This window comes from Gopherus evgoodei, unplaced genomic scaffold, assembly GCF_007399415.2.
Source record: "Gopherus evgoodei ecotype Sinaloan lineage unplaced genomic scaffold, rGopEvg1_v1.p scaffold_33_arrow_ctg1, whole genome shotgun sequence".
Classification (NCBI taxonomy): Eukaryota; Metazoa; Chordata; order Testudines; family Testudinidae; genus Gopherus; species Gopherus evgoodei.
The window spans coordinates 1,485,431-1,497,791 of record NW_022060005.1 but is presented as its reverse complement, the minus strand read 5'-3'; the positions used below and the strand labels follow the sequence as shown (position 1 = coordinate 1,497,791).

The following is a 12,361-nucleotide window of genomic DNA, read 5'->3' as shown; positions in this document are numbered from 1 at the left end:
AATTTGATTACCCAGTAAAGTTATTTTCCATCCTGATTTTACAGAGATAATTTTTACCTTTATTTCTTTAATTAAAAGCCTTATTTTTAAGAACCTGATTGATTTTTTTCTTGTTTTAAGATCCAAGAGGATTGGATCTGGACTCACTAGGAATTGGTGGGGGGGGGAAGGAGGGAGAATGGTTAATTTCTCTTTGTTTTAAGATCTAAGGATTTGTTTCAGTGTTCACCAGGAACTTGGTGGAGAAGTCTCTCAAGGCTACCAAGGGAAGGGTTATAGTACATGGCAGGGAGGGAGATATTCTGGGGGGGAGGTAGACAGAGTTTCCCAAATGAATCATAAATAATTTGGGTGGCGGCAGCCAAACCAGATCTAAGCTGGTAATTAAGCTTAGAGGTTCTCATGTAGGTCCCCACATCTGCACCCTAGAGTTCAGAGTGGGGAAGAAACCTTGACATGGTAGCAGAGCGGTGGGATTATTTTAAACCAAAAGCCAGTAAGATTTTTTTCCCTCCTTTTTAGCTGTTTAGGAAACAGAGCTGAAGGCAGAGGTGTTAAGTTTTTTTAACAAGGGTCTTCGTTAAGAGAAGGTTTCAAGCTGTGAGGAAGCAGCTAGCAAAAGGAATTTACAAGCTGAATTTTTCTTTGTTTGTTTTTTCTTTCTATCTCTTGGGTATAGTTAGCTTAGAAAGTCTCTGTTCACTAAGCAGCCCTGAGCTGAGTGCATCCCAGTTTCAGTGAACTGCAGAGGGGGTGTGACCCAGCACAAGAAAGCAGGAAAATAACTACCAGTGAAGCAGCAACTAAACTAGGGGTGTATTTTTGATACTTGCAATATTGCATTGTGCATAGTTACAACTTTATGGAAACCCTTAGAAAGAAAGATGGAAGAAAAAGTATGTGGAAATCACCCCAAGAGGAAAGAGCTGGGCCATGTTTCGTACCTGGTTGTCCCATAGCATAATTCCAGTGTCCCAGCTAGAGACAAGTTTGATACACTTTTGTACTCCTTTTTTCCATTCTTCTCACATACATCTGGGACAATATCTGATCAAGTTAAATCTCAGCGGCCGATTCCTATTTGGTAATCCAGGATACCAATTTTAGGGTTCCAGTTGTCCATAGATGTTGTTCCAATTCACCATAATTACCTTTTCAACAGTAATACAATCATCTGCACCAGTCTCTTTCCCAATAGTTTTGAAGCTCCATGCAGTTAGCTCTGTTGCAAAAAGCCACTAAGATGCTACTGTCTGTTCCTTTCTGGTTTACGTATTTCACCCCAAAGGCATTGCTAACTATTACAAGATACATATTGCTGCATTTTAAAACCTTATGTCAAGCTAGTATGATTCATAACCTTCAGTCAAGCACTCATAACACTCACGCTATCTTATGCAACTCCAGCTTCTGCTAGGCCTCACTCTAACCCCTTAACAATTAATGATTAAAACCCAGAGACAGCCTACTTTTAATACGTATATTTTGTATTAAATATTTGTATTTCCTGTGCTTCACATTACAGCTCCAGAACTTCCATCATTATTTCTATAAGCATGCTTAACAGCTAGATTATATTTTACTCAAACTATAAACTCTCCAAGATCAGATCAATGGACAACAGTCAATAACTTGATCTCATCCAAGAAAAAAGTAGTAGTTTATTACTGCAAATGAGGAAAGCTAAAAAGCAAAGACATGATCACCTGCACAAAGAAAGTAGATTAGGATTTAAGGTAGGATTTACGTGTCTGACTCCCATGTTAAGAGAAACCCTTTTTTCCTAATTTTCTACTATATTCATGACGTTCAGAAGTGTTTTGGTCCTTTTGACTAAATTTCTACTAAATCCAGTTTGAACACTTACTGAATGCCTTTGCCAAGACTTCCTTCACCTCTTTGTTTCTTAAGGTGTAAATGAAAGGGTTTAATATTGGAGTTACAACAGTGCTAAAGATGTTGATTGTTTTATTCAAATCCAATGATTTCTGTGCAGAAGGTTTGACATACAGAAAAGTGATGGAGCCATACCAGATAGTCACAACAGTGAGATGGGCAGAGCAAGTGCAAAAGGCCCTTTGCTGGCCTTGGGATGATGGAATTCTCAAGATGGTGGAGATGATGTAAAAGTAGGAGACCAGTGTTATCGCACATGAAACCACGACAACAATGATTGAGATAATGAATGCTGCCAGTTCAATGAGGCTTGTGTCAGTGCAGGAAAGCGCTATCCAGGAATCTATGTCACAAACAAAATGATTGATGATGTTAGGGCCACAGAAAGACAACCTGGCTATTAGAGACGCCAGCACAGAGATAGCCAGGAAACCACACAGCCAAGAGATAAGGGCCAGCCAAACAGTGATGGTGCTGTTCATGAGGGAGCTGTAGCGCAATGGGTGGCATATGGCCAAATAGCGGTCATAGGCCATGACAGCCAGGAGGAAACATTCTGTCGAACCCATGGAGAGGGAAAAAAAGAATTGCAGGAGGCAGACAGCGAAAGAGATAGTTTGGCTTGTCCCTAGCATGACACCAATAGCCTTGGGGACACATGCTGTGGTGAACCAGATCTCCAGGAAGGAGAGATTGCAGAGGAAGAAGTACATGGGGGTGTGGAACTGTGGGTGGATCCACACTAAAGCTATGATGGACACATTCCCTAGGATTGTTAGCATGTACATCACAGAAAACAGCACAACAAGGGACATCTGGAAATACCAAGTGCCAGGAAAGCCCAGTAAGATGAACTCTTGCACACTCGTTTGGTTTTCTATTTCTCTACTGGTCATGAGGTCCATCTGCCAAGAAATAAGAGAACATTGGAGGCAAGCAGTTAAAGTGCTGAACTCAATTACATACTACACAACTTGAATGTTCAAGTGCTGGACTGTAACACCTTACCCTGTTGTAATGTCTGTCAACGGCCTTGTCTAGATGAAGTGTCAGTGTGTGGCAAGCCGGCGTGTGAATCTACAGTGCACTGTGTGTCAATGTGGGCACTGTTACCACTCATTAAAAAGTTCCCATCAAACTACTCCTGTTTTAAATTACAGTAAATCAAAGCACACTAAGCAACTGTTAGTGGGAAGCAGCAAGATTCATGCGGAAACTTAAAGCATGTCTGCGCCGCACACTTCTTTTGACAGGGTGTATGGCAAACGGTGTATATACAGCTGGCCCCCCCTAGCATGGGTAATAATACCTGTGCAGATGGTGAGACACTGCTTTGGCAAGTAGAGTAAACACATGACACTTCTTTTACAGGCATATAGATACATACACAGCTTGCCCCTCTAGCATGAGTATAAATAGCTGTGTATATGATGAGGCACTGCTTATGCAAGTAGAGGAAAAACATGCCTGAATCCTGTGGACATTTATGGAAGTAGGTACCTTACACTGCTCTCTACTCCCCAAAGCTGTGTCTCCCCCATCCACAGTGCCATCTTTAGCAGCGTGGTGTCTCACTGCCTCCCCACTGCTGGAGCCTTTCCCTGGCACAGTGAAGTACTCTGAAATCTCTCTCCTGACAAAGTCTTTCACTCCCACATGTAGCTACACACAGCAGTGTGGACCCAGCTTCCTATTCACTGTGGTGCTTAGCTACATCACCCCTATGCTGCTGAAAGAGATGTGCAATATAGAAGTAGCCCTGATGCATGCTGTAGACTGACAGGCCAACTTGCTGTGCACTAACAATAAACCTAAACACTCATATGAACCTTACAGCAAAATGACACGTTTGTTTCAACACTAGTATAATTGTTAACCTTCCAACAATGTTCAGGTGATTGCTAAATATGGTGAGAAGCATCAGCATTCCTGTAAGATATATTTTTTAAGGCTGTTGACACATTTATCATTCAAGTAACTTGCTTAAAAATTCCACTAGGTGCCAATCCACCTAGAACTTAGGTGCTAAATTGAAAATCTTACAATTTTTCTTTTTCAGATATTAGATGTCATCCTCTTCAGTTTCCTGAATCTCTCCTCTATTTATATTTCAGTAACTCCTAGAGACTTCAGCTGAGATCAGGAGGCCATTAGAGTACTGTAGAAACATAGAGTAAAAGATAGACCTTTCCTTAATAAGATTACATTTTAAATAGACAGAGGGTGGATGAAGAAACAAATGCACACAGTTGTCAAGTAATTCACCCAAAGCCAAACACAGCAAGTTAGAGGTAGAGGTGGGAAAACAATTCACATGTCCTGACTCCCAGTTTACTCCCCTATGCACTAGATCATACTCTCAGTGAAAGCAATTGGAGGATCAATTATTTCTGGATGCCAAGTAGTTTTGGCTGAAAATTTCCCATCAAAACTTGTTTTCAACAGAAAATATTGGCTTTTAAACTAAACACAAATTTTCATAGAAATTGTGTCCTCTCCAACCCCTCAAATTGTTTAATTTTCACCAGTTTTCAGGCAATGATTTCCTGTTTTTTTGCTGCTTATCACACATGAGATATGGAGGACACTGACTGAGATGATGAAAGTTGTCAGCTTAACGAGTCTTGTGTCAGTGCAGGAGAGTGTTATCCAGGAATCAATGAAAATAAAGACGGGAATGATAATGTTAGGGCCACAGACGGACAACCCAGATATTAGAAATGCCAGCACAGAGATAGATAGGAATCCACCACTCAAGAGCCGAGGGTAAGTTAAGCAGAGAAGGTGCTGTTCATGAGACAGCTGTAGCACAATGTATGGCATATGGCCAAATAGCGATCATATGCCATGACAGCCAGGATGGGAAATTCTGTAGAGCCCAGAGAGAATACAAAATATAGCTGCAGAATGCAGGAGGTGAAAGAGATGTTTTGGCTTCTCCCAAACATTACACCAAGGGCTTTGGGGACACAGGCCATCAATTACCATATCTCCATGAAGGAGAGATTGCAGAGGAAGAAGTACATAAGGGTATGGAGCAATGGAAGTGTCTACATTATGGCCATGACAGACACAGTCCCTACAAATTGTTTTAAAAGACATAACTGAAAACACCACTACAATGAAAATCCAAAAAAATACCGAGTGCCGAAAAAGCCCAGGAAGATTAACTCCTGCATGCTGGTTTGGTTTTCTATTTCTGCCCTAGCCATGAGGTTCATTTGTCAAGACATGAGGGATCAATCATAAGGCATTTAAGCATGTTGAATACTCTTTTTGATGTGCAAATATGCAGCACCTAATATCCTACCCTTTGAGAATATCAGTAAACTATCTGCAGATACACAGCCCTGAACCTCTGCCCACATCTCCTAAAACACTTTGAAGATATTTTTCTGAGCTGTGGGACTGTGGGATTTGACACTGCACCTGGTAGACCTGGCTCTTGCTTGAACTCGCTTCACTAGTGAGATACAAGGGACAAGATTCCAGGCTGAAGTTCGAAGGGATTTTGGCACTTTAGGGCTCTGTTTAAAATCCCAGCAGTAATACTTAGAACCCAGGTTAAAGATAAGAAAGGGGAAGGGAAGCAGGTGCTGCTCAACACTGTGCTGTCCTTGTGCAACTTGCAGGCTCCTCAGCAGAGAGAAGAGCTCCACTCCTCATTCCGCTAAGGCCCATGAGCAGCCAGTGGGGGGGCTGACTCAAAGGCATCGTTCTGCTGCTGCCAGTCTAGCCCATCAACCCCACTTCACCCACCCATGAGAAAGCTTCACAATTTGGCTCACCTTGAAAATAACCTTGCTTGCTGCTCAGAAAAAAAGCCTGGGACTTTTAACAATACCTAAGTGACCTAGAGGCACAAGTCCCACTGAAAGTCAACAGAACTTCTCTTCCTAAGCCCTTTTGAAAAATACCATTTTGTTTAAACTGAAATCTTTCACAGAAACATATCAGTTTCATCAAAAATTTCATCTGGATGCATTGTTAGGTCCAGGATGGAATTTCTGAACAACATGAGAACAAACAGAAAAGGCCAACTGTATAATATAGAAGTTCAGGCAATTACCTAGGCTATACAAGGCCCAGGTTTGAGACCCTCCTCTGAATCAACCTCAGCTGTGATGTCCATATGAATCTCCCATGATCCAGGTGACTGCCTGAACCACCTGGCTGTTGTGTGGTAGGTTTCTTTATTTCTCTTTTTAATGCCATCGATGTTGAAACGTCTCATGTTCTCTCCATATCAGACCAAAACAACATTTGAAACCTTCAGATTTTTTTTTTTTGCAAAATGGAATTCTTCCTTTCCAAGAAAGTTCGAAATAGGCCCTTTAGAAAACCCTACCCCAGATTCTCAGGAACAAGGAACTGACATTGGAAATTAGAAATTATGTTTATTATTTATTGTATGTCTTCAGGTAGAACCTTAAGGTCTCAGCTAGGGGTGGGGCCACATTGTGCTGGGTGCTGTACAGACATAGCTGAGAAGACCATCCCTACTCAAAAAGCTTTCAATCTAAAAGACAAGCCAGATAAACAGGTGGAGACGAACAACAAACAGCTTCCCAGAAATAACAGTAGAATTGCTTCCCAGTTTCCCTTTCATAGAACAACCCTCCACTTCCACCCATCTCCCCAGGGCTCAGCTTTCAGTCAAACCCTCACAGCCTGGGTTAGACCAGTACAATAGCCTAACTGGTTAGGAATCATGTTCAAACACGGCACAATGCCAAATGCTTAAGAAACAACTGATAACCCACTCTACTACTCTAGGTAATTCTGCTGTATTGTACAGAGGACATTACTCCTTGAACTGAGGGAGACATCAGTTTATAAAAAAAAAGAATGACTGATAGTTTTTGTAGCCTGATATTTTCAAATGGGTTAGAGGTAGTCAGTGCAATAGAAGCTGAGTGACTAACTCCCTCATGCGTCTTTGAAAATCCCAGCTGTAATGCCTATGCTCTCCATTGTAATTTGAACTTATTCATGTGCAGATAACAATACTTAGCACTTGTACAGCTTTTTACATGTGCATAGCGATGTGCAAAGAATGACTCTTAATCCAGACAACATGACTACAAACTAGAGGCCTGATTTAAGGCACTTTGGAGTGAAAGGTTAACAAGGTCAGTATAATTGTTCCCATTTTACAGATGGGGAACCTAAAGCAGGGATGTGAAGTGATCTGTTCAAATCACAGAGACAGCTGAGGATAGACCACAAGAACTGATATTAACACTTCTCTGCAATGTGCAGTGTTCAGAAATAGATCTATCTACCCACTTTTCTTATTTGCCACTGTTAAGTTACTATACCAGAAAATTCCACAGGTTAATGTATTAGAACTGCTTGAAAGTTTTCCATCAACACATTTTATCAGTGGAAACTGTCTTTATGAAGAACCTGAGATTTTTGCAAAATAAATAAGGAAAGAAAGAAGAAAGAAGATAACTTGGGGATTTTCATGAAAACAATAACAACGAGAAGTTGTTTCTGGTGCAAAAAGGACAACATATTTTAGCTTAAACCTGAACACTTTTGGCTAACTGAAAACTCATTTGTTGGTTGTTTTTTGACCAAAAAAACAGAAAACAATTAAAAGAAAAATTGGACAAAAATGAAAAAAATTTTCATTTTTGTCAAAATTTTTGATGTAAAATAATAATTTCCCAAATGGCTCTATTAGTTTTACAATTTACAAAAAAAAATATTTGCTTTTGTTCATTCTGTCTTTATACTAAATTACAAAAGAGGAATAAGATATACTCATTCTATCAGTACAGGTGTGTTGACTCCTCAATGAGGCAAACTTTTTGAATAGTAATTTTCAGGTAGCTCACATTACAAAGAAAGGCAAACTTATTTCTCAGAACAGTTACTTTAAACTGTAAGTCCAGGATAGGCTTTAGCTGTCTGGTGGATCTAACTTACCATGTCTTCTGATAGAGCTTGTCAATACAAACTCCTTTCATTCACAATCTTTTCAGATGATACACTGTAGCACGGGTGCTGAAAAATAGTGATTCATAAGATGGTATATCTTCCTTTCCCTGCAACTAAACGTATAGCAAATACAGGAATATTTCACACGAGGTTCACATTTACATCACAGTCATTTTACACCATTGTATCCATGTAAAGGGGCCTTACAATGTGTGTAATAAGTATAATTCACTCCAATGTTAGCCCCCATTCTACTGCCAGAGTGGTGTGAAGTGTTGTTAGCATCAATGAGAATCTGCCTCTTCAAAACCAAAAGACTCAGGCAAATTTTATAGATTTTGATAGGAATCTGTTTCCATCATCATCCAACTAGCTTTACCCCTGCCTACCTTGTAAATGAACAGCTGCTGAAATTGGCTGAATGAGGGGTTTTGTTTTGTACTCCACTCTCACCTCCCTATCACCCCTGGGATATTAGATCTCAACAAAGAATCCTGTGGCACCTTATAGACTAACAGACGTTTTGGAGCATGAGCTATTGTGCGTGAATACTCACTTCATCAGATGCATGACGATGCATCTGACGAAGTGGGTATTCACCCACAAAAGCTCATACTCCAAAATGTCTGTTAGTCTATAAGGTGCCACAGGATTCTTTGCTGCTTTTACAGATCCAGACTAACATGGCTACCCCTCTGATACTAGATCTCAACAGAATTTCACAGACTTCCCTATGTTATGTATCAGAATCTGCTAAATCACGCTGGTCTCCTGGTGAAAGCATGGTACTGGCAGCCTGGAGGCCAACATTCTAGCCCTGCATTTGCCAAACCGTTGCTACACAGCAGGGGCTTTGGTTAGTTAAGCCCCCACCCAGCCTCATTTCCCAATCTTTAAAATAATGGCAAATGCCAAAATTGGACCCCTTCGACTTGCTGAACACAAACAGACAAAGAGCTGGACAGAGGAATTTCCAACAGTGAATTTTATTGGTTCTACAATACGATGGAAATATGCTTAATGTACTTGACACCATCTTCTGGCACCTAATCAATTCCTCATTTACATATCTAAAGATCTAGAGAATTCCTGTAAGAAAGGGGAATAAGCTGCATCTAAGGGAGGAATCGTGCCTTGGAGTGGTGTCTCTGAAACAGACAGTAAAATGTTCAAGAGTTTCCAAATTTGTTAGTCTCTCAGCCCACGTCCAGACTAACCCGCGGCATCGGCGGGTTAAAATCGATTGCTCGGGGATCGATATATCGCGTCTAGTCTGGACGCGATGTATCGATCCCCGAGTGCGCTTACATCGATTCCGGAACTCCATCAACCCGAACGGAGTTCCGGAATCGACATGGAGAGCCGCGGACATCGATGCCGCGCCATCTGGACGGGTGAGTACCTCGATTTTAGAAATTCGACTTCAGCTACGTTATTCACATAGCTGAAGTTGCGTATCTAAAATCGATTTTAATACCCTAGTCTGGACGTGGCCTAAGGTGCCACAAGTACTCCTCGTTCTTTCTCTTTATAGTTAGAAAGTTTTTCCTAATATTTAACCTCAAGCTCCCTTGCTGCACCTTAAACCTATTGCTTCTTCTCCTATCTTCAGTGGACAAAGAGAACAGTTGATCATAGTCACCTTTCAGCTCTCCCCTTGATCTTCTTTTCTTAAGAGTAAACATGCCCAGTGTTTTTAACCTTTCTTCATAGGTCAGGTTTTCTAAACCTTTCATCATTTTTGTGTTGCTCTCCTCTGCTCGCTCTCCAATTTTTCCACATCTTTTCTGAAGTGCGGCACCCAGAAGTGGAAATAGTAATCCATCTGAGGCCTCATCAGTGCTGAGCAGAGGAGGACAATTATCTCCCATGTCTTACATACAACATTCCTGTCAATACACATCAGAATGTTATGAGCCTATTTTACAACTGCATCACATTGTTGGCTCATATTCAGTGCGTGATCCCCTATAATCCCCAGATGCTTTTCAACAGTACTAACACCCACTTTTTAGTTGAACATTAGTTTTTTCCTTCCTAAGTGACGTACTTTGCACTTATCTTTACTGAATTTCATCTTGTTCTTTTCAGACTAATTTTCCAATTTGTCAAGGTCCTTTTGAATTCTAATCATTTCCTCCCAAGTGCTTGCAACCCTTACCAGCTTGCTGTCATCTGCAAAATTTATAAGCATACTCTCCACTTCATTATCCAAATTATTAATGAAAATACTGGATAGTACCAGACTCAAGACTGACCTCTGTGGAACCCTGCTAGATACACCCTTCAAATTTGACAACAAACCATTGATAACTACTCTTTGAGTATGTTCTTTCAACCAGTTGTTCACCTACCTTATAGTAATTTCCTCTAGACCACATTTCTTAGTTTGTTTATAAGTATGTCAAGGAGACTGTGTCAAAAGCCTTACTAAAATTAAGGTATATCTCATCTACTGCTTTCTCCCATACACCAGGTCAGGAATCCTGTCAAATAAATTAAAAGTTTTATTTTTAATTCAATAAACTGCTGCCTTTTACTGGCTACGTGAGCACAGTGCAGCATTTCTCAAATCTCATCTACCCAGCAACAAGCTTGCCTCTCTTTTTCATCGGATCTCTTAAGCAGGGTTACATATATAGTATAATATGTTATAAACATATATGTTAGACACACACACATATATCTATAGTGTGTGAAAAATGTCATATTTTTTCAACATCCATTCTGAGATGTTTTGATCATTTTTTCAAAACAGATGCAAAACCTGCAGACATCTCTCTACTGCTACAATGATAACGCCTCCCACAACACACTTGTCAAGATCCATGGATCCTACATATGTCTATCACAATGTGCGGTGTACTTCATCCAGTGCACTAAATGCCCCAATAGCAACTATGTGGGTAAAACCAGACAATCACTACACTTGTAAATAAACTCATGCAGGAAAATGATAAAAGACAAAAACACCACATCACCTGCGGGTGAACACTTTACACAAAGTGATCACTCTATATCTGGTCTTTCAGTCCTCACCCTCAAAGGAAACCTGCACAACACTTTCAAAAGATGACCTTGGAAGCTTGAATTCATAATTTTGCTAGACACTAAAAATCACGGTCTTAATAAAGACACTAGATTTATAGCTTATTACAACAATCTGAAACCCACTAACCTCTCTTTGTGTCCTTTCATAGGGTGACCCCTGGTTTTTGTACTGTGGGAAAGGATAACTAACACTTTTCAATTCACTTCTTCCACACCATTCTTGATTTTATAAACCTCTGTTATATCCCCCTTAATCATGCTTAAGTACTCCACTTAGGCAGTAACAATCAGTTGCACACATACAAAATGGGAAATGACTGCCTAGGAAGGAGTACTGTGGAAAGAGATCCGGGGATCACAGTGGATCACAAGCTAAATATAAGACAACAGTGTAACATGACCTATGAAGGAAGATTGAAAAAAATGAGTCTGTTTAGTCTGGAGAAGAGAAGGCTGAGAGGGGACATGATAACAGGTTTCAAGTACATAAAACGCTGTTACAAGGAAGAGAGGGAAAAAATTATTCTTAACCTCTGAGGATAGGAAAAGTGGTGGGGGTTACGGCAGGGGGCTCAGGGCAGGGAGTTAGGGTCCAGGGTGCAGGAAGGGTTTGGGCTCTGGCCCAGCGCCGCTTACCTGGAGTGGTGTTAGGGTGGCAGCAGTGCACACCGAGGCCAGGGCAGGCTCCTTGCCTGCCTGTACTGGCCCTGGCTTGGTGGTGCTTTATCCACTGGGGGAGGGGGACTCCACACCCTGCTCTTCCTGTGTGTGCCTCCCCCAAAGCTCCCATTGGCCACGGTTCCCCATTCCCAGCCAATAGGAGCTTCGGAGCAGATACCCACGGGCAAGAGCAGCACATGGAGCCCTCTGTCCTCCCTCCCCTAGGGGCCACGGGGATGTGATACTGGCCACTTCCTGGAGCAGCTCAGGGCCTGCAGCGCCACAGAGGTGGCAATCCCGCCAGCCATATCTAAAGCCCTGAGGGGCTGGATCTGGCTCATGAGCAGCAGTCTGGCCACCCCGGTCTAGATAATACTTTGTCCTGCCTTGAGTGCAGGGGGCTGGACTAGATGACCTCTCAAGATCCCTTCCAGTTCTATGATTCTGTTAGCCTTTTAGACTTCTTTTGTGTATTGAGATGAACTTTTCAGAGAACTAGCCACAATGACTCCAAGATCTCTTTTTAGAGTGGTAACAGATAATTTAGAACCCACCATTACCATTTTAAATATATAGTTTGGATTCTTTTTTCCAACGCACATTGCTCTCACTTATCAATGTTGAATTTCATCTGCCATTTTGTTGCCTAGTCATTCAGTTTTCTGCAGTCAGCTTTGGACTTAACTATTTTGTATCGTCTGCAAACTTTGCCACTTCACAGTTCATTTCCTTTCTCAGATCATCAATGAATATGTTGAACAGCACAGGTCCCAGTACAGATGCTTGGGAGACCCTGCTCTTTATC

The 12,361-nt window shown here is 41.3% G+C and overlaps 1 protein-coding gene across 1 annotated transcript; it reads right to left on the bottom strand.

The window, feature by feature from the left end:
- Positions 1-1,844: 1,844 nt before the first annotated feature.
- LOC115641088 (olfactory receptor 6F1-like) lies at positions 1,845-2,801 on the bottom strand. Its single transcript, XM_030544194.1, has one exon. The coding sequence runs from the start codon at positions 2,799-2,801 to the stop codon at positions 1,845-1,847; it is 957 nt and encodes a 318-aa protein (XP_030400054.1).
- Between the last annotated feature and the right edge of the window lie 9,560 nt (positions 2,802-12,361).